This window comes from Onychomys torridus, chromosome 7 (genome assembly GCF_903995425.1).
Source record: "Onychomys torridus chromosome 7, mOncTor1.1, whole genome shotgun sequence".
Lineage (NCBI taxonomy): Eukaryota > Metazoa > Chordata > Mammalia > Rodentia > Cricetidae > Onychomys > Onychomys torridus.
In genome coordinates, this window is record NC_050449.1 from 46,946,849 (window position 1) to 46,967,378 (window position 20,530).

Here is a 20,530-nt window from a genome sequence, read left to right on the forward strand (position 1 = left end):
TAACAACTCACATTTACTGAGTACTTAAAAATGCTAGGAACCTTCCAACAGTTTTATGCATATTAACTCATAATTTTTACAGGAATCCTATGAACTAGGTATATATATCATTATTTCCTACTTTGTCAATGCAAAAACTGAAAACTGCCCATACTTTAGGGCCTGTACTATTATGGAATATTTAAGTAAGTTATACTGGAACCTGGTGCTTTGTTGTGATAATTCAGTGTCCCTGCACTGTCCAATGAATGTGGTATTTTCAGAGCACTTTAAATGAAAACTTGTTCTAACTTGTTTTCCACTTTTCTTCTCCAGACATATCTAATTCCATTTTTGTTCTTGCTTCTTCAAAGTTATAGTATGCATTTCAATTTATTTTCTACATATCATTCTTGACTTCTATATTTAGCACTGGGATAAATTAAATGAATATACTACAAGATAGATGGATAGATTTGTTTTAATTAAAAGTTTCCAAGTCTCATATCTGACATTAGTTTTCAAAATTCCTTTTCATAGTATATTGTTCATGGGTCAGTAATTTCAAAACCTTAATCACTGTGGGGGGGGGAGATAGGAAGAGGAGGGAGGGAGAATTGGGGTTGGTATGTAAAATGGAAAAAAAAAAAACTTTTTTAAATAAAGGAAAAAAAAAAAGAATGGAAAAACAAAACAAAACCTTACTCATTACAGACATCCTGAAGCACAGAAATGTTCTTCAATAACATCAAAACACTAAACCAGCCAACTAAACCAACACACCTCTTTAAAGCTGGAGTCCAATTTCTTGATCATCTGCTTGAGAATATTCAGGGCAAGACTCTGCTCCTTTTTTGCCCAGAACACTTGTGCTTCTTCCAAATGCCACTCAGAGATGCCACAAATAGCTGAATTATATTGCTTAATTTTAAATATTGCTCTTTCAGGGAGCTGCAATGAAAATGGCATATGGAAATAAATACTATTACCACTAAGATTAAAAACCAAAGCAGCAACTACCATTCACAAAGAACTTCGCTATTTGTCAGGGACTATCTTAATTGGCTTCCTGTTTATTTACCAAACCCTCAGACCAGAAAATCTCCCCACGCATGGCTCATGTATGTATAAGTATGTAAAACCATTGTTTTGTTACCTGTACCTTATAGCAGGTTGGGTATCTTCTCATTTTATAACCAGGAAATTGGGCTCGAGAAAAGGTAAATGTTAAATTCAGGTTTTTGTCTAAATCCAATATGGAAGTTTTGTTTTGGTTTCCCCCTCAATATTGGGGTTTGATCCCACAGCCTTACTCCTGCTAGGCAAACAAGCATGGTATCACACAACTACAGTCCCAGCCCTTTTTTATGCATTTAAGACAGGTCCCACTAGGTTGTTCAAGTTGACCTTGAACTCATTCTCTTGCCCAAGTAGGCTCTAAACTTTTGAACCTCTAAAATAACAGGATTATAGGTCTGCACACAAGCCTGGCTCAACATGAAATCTTAAATAACTTTATACACAGTAGTGATTTCTAGTGTTCAACAACATTCTTCTTCACATTATTATACCTTTTGGAATCTGAGTAATAAAAAAGCCCAAGAAGTGAGATGACATAATTTTACAAGCTTTTTACCTGGGTGTTCTTGAAGGTTCGGGCCAGAATAGAGAATTCTACAAGGTGTTTGGTGAGAATGTCAGTAGAGCATCCTCCTTGGGGGTTCTCCATTTCCTTTTGTACCAGGATCTCCAAAATGACTGTGCGTAGAGCCATGAGAGGCTCCTGGAAACTAAAGTCACTGTCCTTCAGAAGCTGGGAGTGTTTCTGCCACTTCAAATACACTTCAGAGCGATCTCTATCTGTGACTGACCTGAAAGTCAAGTCACATTAACTTACATGAGCAAATGAAATGAAAAGGGTTCTTAGGTCTTGAAACTTAAGACACTGTATATTATACAAGGAACTCTTGTAGTAGCAAGATTAGAATGTGGTGGTACTGTGTTCCCCCGAAATATTGTGCACCCTAATAAACTTATCTGGGGTCAGAGACAGAACAGCCACAATATTAAACATGAGGATAGGCAGTGGTAGCACACGCCTTTAATCCTAGCATTCCAGAGGCAGAAATCTATCTGTTCTAGGATACAGCCAAGCATGGTGACTCATGCCTTTAATCCCAGGGAGTGATGGCAGAAAACAGAAAGGTATATAAGGTGTGAGGACCAGAAACTAGAAGCACTTGGCTGGTTAAGATTTTAGGCTTTTGAGCAGCAGTTCAACTGAGATCCATTTGGATAAGGACTCAGAGGCTTCCAGTCTGAGGAAACAGGATCAGCTGAGGAACTGGCCAGGTCAGGTAGCTGTGGCTTGTTCTGCTTCTCTGATCTTCCAGCCTTCACCCCAATACCAGGCCCTAAGCTTGTTTTTATTAATAAGACCATTTAAGATTCCTGCTACATTAGAACTTATAAATAACCCTAAATATGTAAATCATGAAAAATACTATGTAATTAGAGGTCAACAGAAAGGTAACAGATAATGGGTACTTTAAAAGATTTTCTTAAAAGGCAGCCTTTCCAAATAGATTTTGTTCTGAAGTGAGAATGCTGTCCTCAGACATGACTACTCCTCTAGTCCTCCTTGCAGCAAAGGAGGACACCTCTACAAGGAAATCAACTAACTTCATTAGTTACCTGCAAATGATACTATGTATAGCTGTCAACACATCAGTTCACTGAAGAAAAAGCTGGTATTTAAAGACTCCATGTGCTAACATCATTAAAAATGCAGAATATGCCAGGCAGTGGTGGCTCACACCTTTAAACGCAGCACTTGGGAGGCAGAGGCAGACAGATCTCTGAGTTTGAGGCCAGCCTGGGCTCTAGAGTGAGTTCCAGGAAAGGCTCCAAAGCTACACAGAAACCCTGTCTCAAAAAACCAAAACCCATCCCCCAAAAATAGAAAATGCAGAATATATGGTTCATTTATATGAATACATTGCCTTTAACATGCATAAAATAAGAAATACTATCTTATCTTTCAATACGTGTTGAGAGAGAGAAAAAAAAAAAAAAGATCCAGGGAAACTAAGAAACAATGCATGTTCATAAAAACCAAACTTCTATTTCCTCCACAAATGATTTCAGAGCAACAGATCTAAAATATTTTAAGCATAGGAACCTCTATATACTCTTAAAATCAATGAAGACTTGAAGAGCTTTCACTTTCAATTCTTAGATTATACCTACTAGCATTACATTTCTCAATTGAGAAAAATTTATCAAGTTACTTTATTATAAATCTTTCCCTTTCCTCCTGCTTTGTGCGATCAACACAATCCAGGCCAACACGGAAGCAGCTAATAATGGGCTGGAACCTTTGAAGACCATGAAGCAAAATAAACTTTTCCTCACTTAACAAAACAAATAATCATGCCCACCATATGTTACTACTAGCAATACAGTGCACTTCAGGATTATCAAAACCCATGAACCACATACCTTGAGAAAAGCTCCCCAGTGTTTTCCAGTTCTCCAAGTGCCTGCAGTCTAGCAAGTGTGGGGTACAGCGAGTACGCCGATTCGAGACTGCCCTTACACAGCTCTTCCACTTCTTTCACTCTGCGGTAAGAGAGAGGAGCCTGAAACGACTAAGGTTTTAGCATGAAGTTCAATTCACACTTAACAGACACTGTTGCTGACCTAAGACGAACACACACAAACAACAGTGATGATGAAATAGCAACGTGACTAGCATTGGCCTTAGGATCATACGGTCCTAAACTGAAAGCCCAGCTCTGCCATGTCTATCTGTCCTTGAATCCGCTACTGAATTCTGCCACAGCTATTGTTTTCCACCTCTGAAGTTACTTTAAAGAACATATATAGAAGGAGCCTGACCAAGTGTCTAGCATACACTTTATTCATTCATTTATTTACATCCTAACCAGTTTCCCCTCCTCTTCTCCTCCTAGTCCAACCCCCACCCCTTCCTCTGCCCCCAACCCCAATCCACTCCTCCGTTTCTGTTTAGGAAAGGGCAGGCCTCCCACGGAATATCAACAAAACATGGCATATCAAGTTACAGTAAGTCTAAGCACCTCCTCTTGTATTAAAGCTGAGCAAGGCACCCCAGTATGAGAAGTAGGGTCCCAGGAGCAGCAAGAGTCAGAGACAGGTTATGCTCCCACTGTCAGGAGTCCCCCAAGAGGACCAAGCTGCACAACTGTCCCAGCCTAGGTCAATCCCATGCAGGCTCCCTGATTGTTGAGTCAGACTCTGTAGTTCCTAATACAATCAGTTTAAAGGTAGCAAGTATTATTTCTGTCATATATATAGGATTTATGATGTCAGTGGCTAATGTTAAAAACTTCATGTTTAACTTGTTATAGCTAATTGGGACATCATGTATCATCTCATGTGTGCCTCAAAGCAACCTATAAATACTACTGATCATCATTTTATAAAGTAGAGTTATAATGGTAAGAGAGTGAAGCCATGTACCTAGAGAGGACAAATATGAAAACTCTTAGGATACTTGTACAGGAAGAGAACACTATCATGATTTTCCTGAGGGCTCAGAGTGAAGAACTGATATAAAGTCCTAGAAAAAAAATCTTTCTTGAAAGAGCGGGAATGGCAAGGAAACACCTGATCACAGACACCACATCTTCATCCCTTCATCGCTCAAATACTCATATTGAAACTACTCACATTGTGAGGACAGCAGCCACGGCATTAAATGTAAAAATAATCTTGTCTTTTTATAATACCTGGCATATCTGAGACTTTCATAAAATGTGGAGAATTCTCTGTTTCTTAGAGACTGCAGAGCATTATACAATGATTCATGGTAACTGGCTCCTTCTAGTTCTTGGCTGTAACATTGAAAAAACAAATTCAAAAACAGAAAATCTTAACATATGCATGTATAAGTAACCAAACAAAAGAACAAAACTGAAAACTAAGATTTCTGGGGTTGGGGATTTAGCTCAGTGGTGGAGTGCTTGCCTAGCAAGCACAAGGCCCTGGGTTTAGTCCTCAGCTCTGGCAAAAAAAAAAAAAAAAAAAAAAAAAAGGAAAAGAAAAGAAAACTAAGATTTCTTATAAAAATTTGCAGAAATTAAAAAAAAAAAAAAAAAGCTGGGTGTGTTGGTACATGCCTTTAATTGGGAGGCAAAGGTAGGGTGATCTCTGTGAGTTCAAGGCCAGTCTAGTGTACACATGGTGTGCACACATAGTGTTCCAGACCTGTCAGGTTATATAGTGAAATCCTGCCTCAAAATAATAAGATGAAATAAACAAAACAAAGCAATAAAAAGCAAAGAACTTTATAGGCCATTTAAATTCTTCAAGTAAAAAAAAAAGCTTCTAGAAAATTTTGTCTGGTTCTCAATCTTTTATTTCCATTTCTTTATTCAGCAAATATTTATTATATTCCAGGCACTTAAAAACCAAGTACTAGATGCAAAAGATCCATTAATGGGCAAGTCAGATAAAGTTCCTTCTCTTGTGAAACATATGTTCTGCTTTGGATAATGAATATAAAATCAGAAAAGAGTGGCTGACATAAGGGTAGTCAAGAATGGCTTCTGAGGTTGGGGATATTAAAATAGCAAATGGGTGACAAGAAGCTGCAACAAACGTGAAAACTGGGGGAAACAGGCTTCTAGCCTTTACACAATAGTCTACCAGACTAAAACAAACACAAAAGGTGACCTGCGTGGCTGAAACACCAAAGAAGGAGAAGAACTGTCTATGTAGTTTACAAAAGCAGGCAGAGACCAGTTTAAACAATAAAATGTTTTTAAAATATGAGAACATCTGGGAGTAGTGCACGCCTTTAATCCCAGCACTCCAGAGGCAGAGGCAGGTGGATATCAGTGAGTTCCAGGACAGCCTAGTCTACAGAGTGAGTTCCAGGATGCCAGGGCATCAAAGAGAAACTGTCTTGAGAGAGAAGGGTGGGGTTGGGGTGGAAGGAGAATAAATCTACAGCACTTACAATATGAAATCTGAAAAACATTCCAATTAATGAAAACATTTTTCCATTAAGGCAATTAAAATGACTTAATCTTTTCTGTTCCATCATTAAAAGATTTTTAGGGGTTGGGGATTTAGCTCAGTGGTAAGTACTTGCTTAGCAAGCACAAGGCCCTGGGTTCGATCCTCAGCTCCAAAAAAAAAAAAAAAGATTTTTATATAACTACTAATCTTTTACTAGTCTAGGTGTTTTGACTTTCATTTAAAAAAATATGGTGATTTGACATACAGGTTACAACTTTCATCTTCTTGACATCTTGGTTTAGCACTAGTTCTTTTTGTCTGTTTATCTATTTGTTTTTTAAGACACTGTCTCCCTATGTAGCCCTGGCTGGGCTAGAACTCACTATGTAGACATGACTAGCATCAAACTCAAGAGATATGCCTGCCTCTGCCCCCTTGAACTAAAGGTATTTCTCCTAGTCTAGTACTACTTCTTAACAGAAAAAAATAGTAACAAAGGTAACTTATTTTACCATCCCAGACAATAAAAATGTTTGTGGCTAACTTCAATGTAGACAAGAAGTAGAAGGAAGAATACCTTTACTTGCTTTTGTATTCCTCCTTCTAGCAAACAGTATTCTCAAAGGAAAAGGACTTTTTAAAAATTTCTGTCTTCAAAAATGGTTGAGGGCAGGGAATAGATTTTTCTCTAGTGAAAAGAAGAGAATGTTTTTTGGGTTTTCTTTGTTTGTTTGTTGTTGTTTTTTGTTTTTGTTTTTGAGATGGTTTCTTTGTGTAGCTTTTGGCTGTCCTGGAACTCACTCTGTAGCCCAGGCTGGCCTTGAACTCACAGAGATCCACCTGCCTCTGCCTCCCAAGTGCTGGGACTAAAGGCGTGCACCACCAAAACCCATTCTAGAGAGTGAAATTTAAGCTTTGTTGTATTAATTGCTCATTGCTACCTTAAGTATTTAAGCACATGTGTAGCCCATAGTAGCTGTAAAATACAAAAAGAACACCTTAACATTCATCGATAAGATCATCTTTAAAAATGACGGTTTTAGAGTCAGACAAAAACAAACTAGGAGAAGGCTACTTTATGAAGTCAGCTTTCTTCTTACTTGGCAGAACAGCAGAGGTCCCACTGCATGTTCCTCCACGCTGCCTGATAGTGAAGTTCCTGCAGCTCGGTGGACCACTCTGTATTCTCATGATCTAATCCTTTTAAATAGATGGACAGAATATGGGAGAGCCCCAAATTCTGCAAGGCCTAAAAGGAAGTTATTACAAAACAGTCAAATATCTCCACATAAACTAGAGCAGGGGTTCTCAACCTTCCTAATGTTGAGACCCTTTAATACAGTTCCTCATGTTGTGGTGACCTCAACCATAAAGTTATTTTCATCACTACTTCATCATTGTAATTTTGCTACTTTTGTGAATCAAAATATAAATATCTGATATGCAGGATATCTGATATGTGACCCCTGTGAAAGGGTTGTACATGACCCACAGGTTGAGAACCACTGAACTACAGGGAAGAGGGGGGACAGCAAACAAAAATTAACTTTTAAAAGTTTAATCAACAATACCACCTAAAATTCTAAAATATTGCTTATCGTATTTCCTCAGAGAGTGCTAGCATTTGATGGGAAAACACCTAACCATATTAAGGAGTAATAGAAATATCAGTTTCGGGGACCAGCTCTGATGCAAACTCTAGAGGCCATGTGAAGTACTAAGAGTACCTCCCGTACACACTCAAGAAACTTGTTCTGCTGATGTCAAACAAAAATGTTATCAACAACACTACACTGACCTGCCAGCTTTCCTGTGCACCTGAGGCTTTAGCCTAGAGTCTGAAAGAGGTAACCCCAGTCCTCTTCCGGCAGTTTACCTGGCTGCGTGAACACTTTACTGATAGACTAAAATAATGTTAGCAGTTGCCCTGATGATGGCTTTACCGAAGCAGATACAGAAAAAAAGTACACCTGAATTATTCCTGACTGGCGGGTTGAGGAGGAGATTGCAGTCTCAAGGTCGTATGTTACTAAGGCTTTCCCCCACATTGCTTCATGCTCGTAAGTCCGTATCCTACAGGAAAAGATAGTAAAAACACCTTTTGTTTTTGTATGCATGTAGCTCCTTCAAAAAATAGAATTACTATCTAAAAAGTACAATTTACCTCGTAAGGGGTTGTAACATTTTCCCTCCACCACAGCCATATAGGCTGTCTGGCTCTCCTATGCTTCTGTAGATCTCTAAGAGAAGATCCTGAAAACAGAAATACCAAAGACAGAGAATTTACAAAAAAGAAAAAAAAAAAAAAATCAGTTCATGAATTCATAAGCTTTAAATTTTATCATTATCAATTCATAGCTCACAACTTATAAATGTGTTGTAAAAGTAAAAGATAATGATATTTAAAACATACAAAATATTTTCATCAATAGCACAGTAGATTTGTCCCAGACAACAATGATGATAGTCTACTTTAGAAGTCATGTTCACAGACTGGAGAGATGGCTCAGCAATTGAGAGCACCTACTGCTCTTGCAGAGGACCCAGGTTTGATCCCCAGCACCCACATGGTTGCACTCACAATCACTTGTAATTCCAGTACTATAGGATCCAATGCACCCTTCTAGCCTCAGCAAGCACCAGGCATGCACATGGTGCACTTTATGTACATGCAAACAACATACTCATATGCAGAAAATAAATCTAAAAAAAGTGACACAATTTTATAAATTAGATAAAACATGTATACCAACATATTAGATTTCTTTAAAATCACATTCAGCAATAATTACAAAACAATCTAGTCAACAAATGAAACTGTAAATTGGAAAATAAAGTTCTGCAAAGAGTAACTACTAAAACTGGCAAAAACAAAGGTCATAAATTTTATTTAAAATGCATAATAGTTTTTTAAATGTGTTATGCATAAAGCAGCAATTTAATTACTTAAGTATCTTTTGTGAAATTTACATAGGAAATACTAGTGCTGTTTAACCTCAATGAAATAAAATAACAACAAAAAAATAGAAGCTACATTTAATAGAAAAATGAGCAAGCAATTTACTTGCCTTGACATTTTTGCTATGGGGAGTATTTTCTAAATACAAATCCATTAATACTGGTATAAGTCTACACATAATTCTTCTAATAGTGCTTGATATAAGAAGATACTCATAAAAATTAAGCAAAGAGGGGCTGAGGATTTAGCTCAGTGGTTGAGCGCTTGCCTAGCAAGCACAAGGCCCTGGGTTCAGTCCTCAGCTCTGGAAAAAAAAAAAAAAATTCAGCAAAGAAAGGTGAGACTATATATTATCAAGAGAAAAAGAAACACTAGTCTAGTGGGTCACATGATAAGCACAAGACAGAACTGAGGAGTTCAGGAGATGCTCGGTCACTAAAGGGCTTGCCATGAAAGCATTAAGACCTAAGTCCAGATCCCCAGCACACACATAAAAAGCTCAGAGCAGCTGCAAGCACTGGTAATCCTAGTTCTAGGGAGGCAGATGAGTAGATCCCTAGAGTTCATTGATCAGCCACCCCAGCAAAATCAGTGAGCTCTGGGTTTAAGAAGACACCTTGTCTCAAAAAACAAGACAGAGATTAAAGACACCTGATTTCAACCACACGCATGCACGCACGAGGGTGCAACACGGCTAGATGTGAATGTGAAATTAAATGTTAAGGAGAAAGAAATGAAAGGTGACTAGCAGACTTAGCAATTTCTAGCTCATGGAAAACATTAGGCAAGTGGCATTTTAATGGCCTGAAGGGAAGAAATGGAGAGAGCCAATACAGACATTATCAGAGTCTGGCTGTGAAGGGAAAGAAGACAGCAACACCTGAAGAGAACACAGGGAAGAGAGAAGGTCCTTCCACCTCCAAGAACAGACATGTTTTAAACAGTAGAGGTCGGAAATGTTCACAAGACCGTTCTGAAAAAGTACAGCACACCAAAGTTTCTGAGAAAGAACAGATAAACAACCTGGGATAAAGGGAAAGTGATTTTCTATTTTAATAAGGGAGGGGGTTATGGCAAGAGCACATGTCGAGAGACTTAAGCCTGACTGTGGGATATTGTGGGATTCCTACCTACGTGGTGGTTTGAATATGAATGCCCCCCTTAGGCTCACATGTGAACACTTGGTCCCCAGGTGGAAAAGTTTGGGAAGGACTATGGAGGAAGTGTGTCACTGGGGGCGGGCTTCCCTCTCTCCCTCTCCTTGCCATGTCTTTGCTCTGCCATTTTGGACTATAACCCTTTAAAACCATAAACCCCAAATTAAACACTTATTTAAAAAAGTTGCCTTGTCATGTTTTCTTACCATAACAATAGAAAAGTAACTGAGCATTAACTATTCTCTCCAAGAAGCAGAAGCAATTTGAATACAACTAGAAAAAAGTCAAGTTCAGAGGTTTCCTCAAAGCAGAGAGGTTCAAACTGCCATTATAGAGGAATGAGCTGGTCAGAGTGATTCAGGAATGCCAAACAGCGCTATGAAGTATGTTGAGACAGTACTTAGAAACTTATAAATGAAGTTGCTGCTCTGTGACTTATGCATATATACAAAAAAGTTAGTAACTTATAAATACTTACAAATAAAATAGAAGAAAACACAATGACAAAAACTGTGTGGTATAAATTTACCCCATGAGACAGTTGATTTCACTTCAGTCTTTCATGTAAGAGTCAAAGTCAGAAAGGGTTGGTTATTTATGCAGCATTACATAACAAGTAGCAGGTCAAGATTGGAAATTATTTCTCTACTCAGAGCATGAATATATATATATATGTGTGTGTGTGTGTGTGTGTGTGTGTGTGTGTGTGTATGTATGTATGTATATGTATATATATGTATGTATATATACATATATATCTATATATTGCTTAGTTCAATAAGTAGCTTCAGTTTTAAAATCAATTATATCACTATAAGAAAATAATCCAACACATCACATAAAAATCGTTACAGAGTTTCTAATATTTACCTGTAAGCTTATTCCAGTTTCTTCTTTACTTTTTTCACTCAAACTAGAAATAGTTGTACCTTGACTTCCTTCTTCAAATGTTGGACTTCTGTTATCATAAGAACATCTCTTTTAATGAAGATATACTAAGAGGTTAGAATATATTTATTCTATGCTTTAACAGAAAGAAACTAATTATGGTTACAAAAATAACAGTGAGCCATTAATACTTTAACACAGTATATCATTTAGAGCCGGGCGTTGGTGGCGCATGCCTTTAATCCCAGCACTCAGGAGGCAGAGCCAGGCAGATCTCTGTGAGTTCGAGGCCAACCTGGTCTACAGAGCAAGATCCAGGACAAGCACCAAAGCTACACAGAGAAACCCTGTCTCGAAAAACCAAAAATAAAATAAAGAATATCATTTTAGACCTGGTATGGAAAAGAAATTTGAGAAATTATATATGATAACAATATTGTATAAATGGCAAAGTTATATGTCAAACATGCTTATTCATATAGAAACAAGCCTGTTTAAAAGGGAGCAGGTTGTTAAGCGCTCGCCTTATATTTAAGGCAACTTTTATAGAGTAGGTTCTGCCAAGAGCCAAAAGGGAGCAGGTTTCCCAATTTGATACAATCTTGTATCAGTAGTCTTACCTAAAGTTCAACTTGATAATTTCAGATATACATTGTAAGACCACAAGATACAATTTAACCTCCAGTAAACTGAAAAAAAAAGTTAAGAAATCTGATGAAAGTAAATGGGATCCACTGAAATCTAAGCGTATAAAGTAATAAGTAATGGGACTAGAACTCAAATTTATCTACTCTAAGACCTTACCTTTAAAATTAAGCATTTAAATACATGAGTATAATAGTTTGGTAAGTGACTCAATTTTAGTATCATGACTGTTATTCTTATGCTTATAATAATTCGATATAAGTTAAATACTGCCATAAATGAAAATGATAACCCCTCTACTATCTTTCTAAAACATGTTCTGTGTTTTCTAGACTATTTTCCCTCAAACTAGAAAAACTATACTTTTGTTTCCTTTGTCCAATGTGGCACTTTCTTATCAATTACACTTTGATAACTATATAAACTGGTACAATCACTTTAAGAAACAATTTGCGTTGGTGGTGGTGGTGGCGGCGGCGGCGGCAGCAGCGCACACCTTTAATCCCAGCACTCAGGAGGCAGAGGCAGGAGGATCTCTGTGAGTTTGAGGCCAGCCTGGTCTACAGAGCAAGATCCAGGACAGACACCAAAAGTACACAGAGAAACACTGTCTCGAAAAAACAAAACAAACAAACAAACAAAACCAAAAAAAAAAAAAAAAAGAAAGAAAGAAGGGAGGGAGGAAGGGAGGGAGGGAGGGAGGGAGGGAGGGGGAAAAAGGAGAGGAGAGGAGAAAGGATGAACTCGGCTTATCTTCCTAAGTTGAAATCTGTGCATCAGTAATTCTCAGTGAAGTGTATGTCACTGACAGACAGGTAACAAACTGTGGTATCTTCTCTCAGTGCCCATGGGCAGTCACAAACTAAAGAATGACAGCAACGGACAGTCTTATTAAAAACCTGAGTGAAGAAGACGGCAGATAAAATGCCTTATAAACTCAAAAGTACGGAGTACTAGGCTGTATTTCCAGGCTCATACTAATATGACAAGAATATCAACTAGACTTGAGAAATGACAGACATCTGATCACCTTTACCTCTTGGAGGGGGCTCAGGAGCCAGACACAGGAAAGCCCGAGTAACAGAATGTTGCCGACAACATTCTACTTTGCTTTTGCTTTGTAACCTTTAGGTATAGATATGACATATATCCTACTTATTTCCAGAAATTCAGAAAAATGATGACACTATAGTGGTATGCCACTGCAATCTAGAGCCGCAATTCACCAGGTGTGGTGGCTCACACATTTCACTCAGCACTTCAGAGGCAGGTGGATCTTTGCTTTTGAGGCCAGCCTGGTAAACATATTGAGCTCCATATTGGCTGGGACTATACAGTGAGACCCTGTCTCAAAAATGAAATAAAGTAAAGCTCTAATTCATTTAGACAACCAGTGTGTGACACAGTTGCCTGTACTTCTGTCAGGCATCACCTTAGGAATCTGGACTATTAAGAAGACTGGAAATTGTACACATCTGCTGGCTAAACCCTGTTAAGATTCTGATTGACTTTATTTTAAAACAGACTAAGGACACTAACACTGAAAAACAAAAACAACAATAACAAAATAGATGCATCTCAAATGCCTATTATGAAGAATTTTATTAAACAATTTGAATAAAAATGAATGACTTTGTTTCCTTGACAATACAGGTAAACTGCTTACCTATATTCTAGTTACAAACACACTGTGCTCACTACCTTAAGAGCTGCAGGTGGGCTCCTCTAACAGCCACTGTGAACTCCTGTACACATCATCTGGCTGTCCTCCCTTCTTCATCAGATCTTTGGGGGTAAAGAACCCCAGGAGAGATAGTCAAAGCAAATGCAGACACACAAATGCTTGAAGGAGAGCAGTTCTGCACGAGTTTGCTCCATTCACACAATGGCTGACTTTAAAATGTAAGATGCTTTTATTTATACTCCCAGAAGACTTAATATTTACTCCTGATTAACAAAAAAATTATCCTATGGACCTTCAATGCTAAAACTCATTCAAACTGCAATTACTACCATATACTTGTCTTCATGAATTTACAGTGATTATGAACACACTAGTTACATGTTATATAGTGTCCACATAATGTAGATTTGTAATTGTTTTCAACTGAAATGCAGAGATTTAAATTATCAAACCAGGAAGAAAGAAATTGGTCCAAATCTGTTAGCTACTCACAGACCATGATTCTGGTCCCACTTTTCCAATCTAAACAACACACCAAATTTCCATCTTAATGACATCTACAATTATTAGTATCGAAAATAATGTATGCATTGGCATAACTCATATTTGTGATTTCAATTTCTTAGTAAGGATGAATTAGTGGCAAGAAAGTGAGGTTATATATAAACACATACATAGGCTATTTCAGATGGACAAGGATTTGTATGGTGATATTTTATTTGTGCTGAAATGTGATTTTATTTGTATGTAAAAGGGAGCCATTAAGCAGAAGTCCGGGAGTGGTGGCACACACCCTTAATCTGATCACATGGCAGGCAGTCTCTGTGTGATCAAGGACATAGCCAAGCGGTGACCTTTAATCCCAATACCAACCACAGATACCTGGATGTCTGTATAGACAGGCAGTGACGAGGAAGTCATGTGGTTGGGTTTACAGCCAATGAGAAGGTAGAACAGAAAGGCAATAAAAAGACAGGTCACACAGGAGAAGGTCTCTCTCTCAGGGGAAGGATGGCAGCGAGTGGTAAGCTCAAGGCTATTTGTTAGTGCTCTGATCTCTTGGGCTTTTAACTCTGTATTTGGCTCTATGTTTCTTATTTCAATAAGACCGTTTAGAATTTTGTCTACAGATTTGAAAGGAGGTTCATGTAATAAAGCATGTAATGCAATTTAATACCCTATTTTCTTGCCTATTTTTCATCATGATCTACAATCATATTTTTATTAGCTTCTTATAAAAGTTGTAACTCAATCAGAGAAAATCACATTGAAGTAGCTAGAAATACAAGCAGGCAATACATAAATGAAACTTACTTAGTCACAGATAAGAATTAGTCACATTACAATCAAAAAGTAAAATAAATCCTGAAAGCTGAAGGACTTAGAGGTAAATCTAATGCAACCAAAACTAGGAAATCATTCAATCATGAAAACACTGATGGATCATTTATGTTACCAATGCTAGCTATTACAAGGAATACACAAACAATCAATTATTGTTTTTATTTAGAAATGTCCTATCTGTCTAGTCTTTATAATATAAAATAGAATATATCACATAACTGGAATTCCTATTTTTTTTAAAGAGAATTACCTCTTTAAAAAATTTATTACTTTGCTTTGATTTAGAAAATTTCTGTCTAAAGTGTCTTTTAAATGGAGAAATGGGACAAAATAAATCTTTACCATCTACTTTTATTGAAACAGTATCAACACCAATTTAAAAACCAAAATGTCAAAACCCATTACCTTTTCTCTTGCTCATCCATGCTTTTCTTATCTGAATAGATCTCTGCATAGAGCAATGCCGTGAAGTGAGCAGAACAAGACTGAGCCACCTTTGCCACCTCAAGGTAATTCAAATCCAGCCAGAAAGCATCATCGAAAGCTGTTCCTGAAGAAGGCCTGAAGAGGGATTGAACACAATGCCAGGTCACTGCTAACACAAGAAGCACAATGGTACAGGATGTAACTGCAAGCCACAGTTCTCTAGTGTATGGTTATAAACCACTCTAAGGTATCTTGGCTAAAGTCCAGTTCTCAACTGTCTTGGCTCATAAACCTCTCAGAGAACCTGCAGAAAGCAAAAAAAAAAAAAAACCAAAAAACCAAAAAACAAACAAACAAAAAAAAACTGTGATGGGTTAATTCTGATTGCCAACTTGATGGAATTTAGAAAGACGGTGGACACAAACTTCTGGGCATGTCTTGTCACAGATTTCTAGATTAAGTTAACTGATATGAGAAGACCCACCCTGCATGTGGGTGGCAGCATTTCATGAGCTCGAATCCTGCGCTGAATACAAAGGAGGAAGCGGGTTGGGTGCCAGCATCAATGGCTCTCTGCTTCCCGAAAATGGACAAAAGCTATCGGCTGCCTCCTGCTCTTGCCGCCTCCCGCTCTTGCCACCGTGACTTCTCCCACATGATCAAATGTACACCTCAAACTGAAAGCCAAAATAAACCCTTCCTCCTTAAGTTGCTTTTGCTGGGTGTTTTGCCACAGTGATGAGAAAAGTAATACACGTGTCTTTTCTGTTGCAATCATTTGCTCCTATTATCCAACACTGAACTACTTAATAAAAAATGTGCGTGTGGTAATGACAGTTCAGAGCTGGAAACGATAGATAGTATCTTCTTCAAAGCTAACATTATAAACGTAAGATAACATAGTGATGAAGGGTACTGGCTCTGGAGCAGTATACAGCGAAGGACCAAACTAGCTTTACCACCTACTGCTAGCTGTATCATCTGGAGCAACTTAAGTCAGTTAGTTCTAGTCCTATCTGTAAATACTAGAATAGCACATACCACATCTTCTACACAGTCAGCACTTCAGTACAACAATTGCTTCTGAGGAAACTCAAGTTCAGAGAAGTAAAAGTTGCCCACAGAGAAGAACTGTAGATTTATTGAATGTCAGGTATATTACACACGTTGTCAATTTTGATTACCATACACCGCTATCCTTAAAGGAGACCTTATACTGATATTTACTTGGGAGGGGCTCACTAGTCCTGCCTGTCCTGGAGCTCTCTATGTAGACCAAGCTGTCCTGGAGTTCACAGAGATCTTCCTGCTTCTGCCTGGGGTTAAAGGCATGCATCAATATGCTTGTGCCCTTATCCTGATTTTTAAGAATGAGAAAATATCAGGTAACATGCTCAGATCTCACAGCTTTTAACAAAGCACTCAACTTGAAATTGGTCCTGCCCTAGTCACACCTTCCTGAACAATTTTTAAAAGTTTTTTTTTTCTTTTTCAAGACTGGGTCTTTCTGTGCAGCCATGGCTGTGCAGGAACTCACTATGTAGACCAGACTGGGCTACATAGGATCCACCTGCCTCTGCCTCCTGAATGCTGGGAAAGGTGTATACCATCACATCAGACCTTCAATTTTTAATAACAATTAAAAAGTAACTTTTTTTCCCTGGAGATAATGTCTTTGTTTTGTAATTCTAGGCTGGCTGTAAACTCACTATAGCCCAGGATGGCTTCAAATCACACAATCCTTTTCCTCAGCCTCCTAAACAGTAGGATTACAGATGTTCACCACTATGCCCAACTCAAGAATTTTTATCTTGTACAATTACTATATGTCAATTAAAAACAAAAATGTGAATTCTTCAAAGTGATTGTGTTTATAGGATGTGTGTGTCCATGTTCATCATGTGCTACTGTGCACATGTGGCGTTCAGAAAAACACCTTGGATGGCAGTCCATGTCATCATCCTGTTTAAGACAGGGTCCCTCTTATTGTTCACTGCTGCATATACCAAGTTTGCTAGCCCACGCTCTTCTGAGGATTCTCCTGTCTCTGCTTCCTACCACCTTTTATGGATGTGGGATTAGATGCACGTGCCATTGTACCCAAGCTTTATATGGGTTCTGGGGATCCAATCAGGCATCAGGCTTGCCATCAGCACGTCAGGTTTACACAGTAAGCACTTTACCGACTAAGCATCTTCCCAGCCCTAAAAACGTTCTCTAAAAAAGAATTGCCTTTTCTATGTCTTGCCAACAACAACGTCATTCTACCTTATTAAATCTGAAATAAATGGCTCCAAGATGGAACTACCTCCCAGTACCAGGAAAGGGCACTCACAGCTACAGTTAAGTGCTTTCTCAGAAGAGGATATGCGATAAAACAAGATAAACCACACACAAGACATTAAAATGCAAAAAAAAAAAAATCTGTTAGTGAAATGAATGATATGAAACACATGTATCTTTTACAACAGCAATGCACTTAGGGTCAAAATGTTCTATTCTTCATCAACCACTGTCCTTACCACCATACGTACTCATTGGCACTAATTACTACTTGTCCAAATCACACATGCCCCTACACTTGGGTACGGTTACGGCCAATACACCCATCCCAGGTGGAAAAACCTTCAAGTGAAAAAATGCATTTATCACACCTAACCTACTGAAAATCATAGCAACACAGCACACTATGAGGGCACCAGTGATTATTTATTGTCTTTATCACATGGCTGCTGATAGGGAGCCACAATCCAGCATGTCAAGAAAGGATTATAGGACATGGTGGTGCACACCTTTTATCCCAGCATATGGGAGGCAGATGCAGGCAGATTTCTGTGAGTTCAAGGCAGGGCTACTACAAAGTGAGAACAACCATTATTTTAAAAAAAAAAGGAAAAGTAAAAAAGAAAAAAAAAAAAAGATCATGCTGCATTATCACCAGCTGGAACACAACAAGGATTAGATATCTAGCTTCCTCTGAATTCTAAAGTTGAAAAATCACAAGGCGGACAGGAACATTCTGAGTCAAGACTTCCAGCACTGTTTTCTTCAGAGTTCTGATAACTCTCTGGCAGTACATATCATCTGAACTGCCCACTGTGCCATTTTGAGCAATGTCTGTGCTTTGTTAAAAATCCCTTGAAAGCCTGGGGCAATGGTACATACCCAGCACTCGAAGTGGAGGAAGATCATAAATTCAAGGCCATGATGAGCTACAAGGCCACCTTAGGCTACATATGACCTGCTCTCAAAAAGTAACAATAGACTTAGCACCATGACTGAGTGGGACCAGGAGACCCACATGCAGGCCTGGCGCAGGATGCACCGGGCTCCAAGGAGAGAGCACCCATCAGCCCAATGGGCATTAATATGCTGAGCAAAGTTCTGGTGTGCTATGGGAGAAAAAGAGACAGAATGGTTCATGTCCTGTGGACAGTGGCTTATCAGTATTGTGGTATTGTGGGATATTCGTACACTGTGTGAAGATATACTGTTGTGATTGGCTTACTAAAGAGCTAAAAGGCCAATAGCTAGGCAGGAGGTATATAGGTGGGGCTTCAGAGCAGAGAGAGGAAGTAGGGCATGAATCTAGGCAAGAGAATCACCAGCAAGACACAGAATGAGTTGGATACGCAGATGGGATAGAGGTAAAGCCACATGGTAGAATGTAAATTAATAAAAATATGGGTTAATTTAAGTTGTAGGAGCTAGTTAAAAACAAGCCTAAGTTAAAAGTCAAGCTTTCACAATTATAAGTCTGTCATTATCTGGGAGCTGGCTGGTGAGACAGAGAAAAACTCATTACATATCTGAAGAGGTGAAAGCAGTGAGGAGCGGGTTGCAGTGGGTGGCTTGATTGTCACCCAGAGCCATGGTGATGTTGGGCATGCTGCCGGGACCCCATGTCTGGGTTCATGGCCCTGAGGCAGCTTCAGTTTGTGTTGATGTCCGTTCTTGATACCAAAGGCCTAGAGGATAGGGCTATACAGAGTTGCCCCTCCCTCACTGGCTGCAACACTAGAGAGAACTGCTCCTGCCCCTCACTAGCTGAAGTACTCAGGAGAGGGTCCTACATTTCACCTGGGCAACACAGTAGAGCTGGCCCTGATGGTACAGAAGTGGGAGAGCCGATCCAAAGGGTGTGCAAGCACAACTAGCCCCGCCCCTTGCTCATCACGGCCAAGGGTGAACCAGCCAGGACAATGCTGACGAAAGAGTTCACCTTGGTGGTAATGACGGGAGAGCTGGTGGGCTGACAATCCTGCAACTACCCAGGCCCAGAAGCAGGGCTATGGGTTGGCTCACTCCAACATCTACCCCATCTATAATCTGCCAGAGCACATGAAGGGGCCAGTCCTGCAGACCCAAAGCTCCACAACACAGGGCAACAACAGGATGGCCAAAAAGAACTCCAGTGAGGGCCCAGCATCAATAGTGTAGCAGAAACCAGAGGCCTCAACCAGACCAATGACTCCTCAATGAACACTTGCAAGTAAAGATATATGGATAAAAGGGTTTACTGAGTGACCCACTGTGTCACACTACAGCTTCCATGACAAGATTGATTTTTCCTTTCTTTTGCCTTAAATTTTATTTATTTGGGAGGGGGGAGAAGGTTGCAAGTTCAGACAACAGATGCAAAGGGATAGGGAAATGAATGGGATGGAGATGTATGATGTTAAAGACAAAGAATAAATAAAAAGAAAGTTTAAAAAATCACAACACAAAGACATAATACTGTAAAGTAACTCACTTAAATCAATTGTCATATCACAAAACACTACAGATTTTCATAGTAAGTATGGTATACAGCAATAAAAGCTTTACCTTTATAACAAAGATGATAAAGGAGACATCTAACTCTAGCTACCCTAAGAACTACTTAATGAGCATCAGCATTACTGAGAACTATCACTAAAGCGTGATTTAGTCACAGAGTATGCCTGCTGGGACAGCTGGGCCAAGAAACGACAGTCCCCACACTTTACCTAAGTGCTACCCTACAGAAGCATCATACCCGTTAATTTTCGAGGTCTGAAGCAGTTGCAAATAAAACAATTAGGCTAAAATGCAGGCAAAAGGACGGCAGAGTACCCAGTTCCCAACCTGAGAAACTGTTATCATATTACCTTTTCTGTCTTCTCATATAGTCGACAACAGCAAGCATTGTTCTTTGTGATTTTTTATCCAAACAGCAATGGAGAAAATGTTCTGGCTCTGACAGAAACAGAAATAGCTCTTCTTAGTCTTAGACAGATGTAAAAGTACTTCCTTGTCTGTGTCCTTCTTCTATACTGCAAGATTCTGATGAGTGGTACACCCAACACAAAAATGCTTCTTAATAAATTCAAATCAATTTAATTTAGTGCCATTCCTTTTATTTCAAAAGAAACAAATATGTATAAACAAGAATTTATGTTGCCAATTATAACTTGTTTCTGA

The 20,530-nt window shown here is 38.8% G+C and overlaps 1 protein-coding gene across 2 annotated transcripts in view; it reads right to left on the bottom strand.

The window, feature by feature from the left end:
• Atm (ATM serine/threonine kinase) overlaps positions 1-20,530 on the bottom strand; it is a 113,076-nt gene that overhangs the window by 25,128 nt on the left and 67,418 nt on the right. For both annotated transcript variants that reach the window (XM_036192817.1, XM_036192816.1), the window contains exons 38-47: positions 20,218-20,305; positions 15,068-15,223; positions 10,972-11,059; positions 8,150-8,238; positions 7,956-8,058; positions 7,086-7,234; positions 4,752-4,856; positions 3,481-3,600; positions 1,616-1,850; positions 763-930 (exon numbers count right to left, since the gene is read on the bottom strand). In XM_036192817.1, the coding sequence (XP_036048710.1) occupies positions 763-930; positions 1,616-1,850; positions 3,481-3,600; positions 4,752-4,856; positions 7,086-7,234; positions 7,956-8,058; positions 8,150-8,238; positions 10,972-11,059; positions 15,068-15,223; positions 20,218-20,305 (1,301 nt within the window). The remainder of the gene's footprint in view (positions 1-762; positions 931-1,615; positions 1,851-3,480; positions 3,601-4,751; positions 4,857-7,085; positions 7,235-7,955; positions 8,059-8,149; positions 8,239-10,971; positions 11,060-15,067; positions 15,224-20,217; positions 20,306-20,530) is intronic.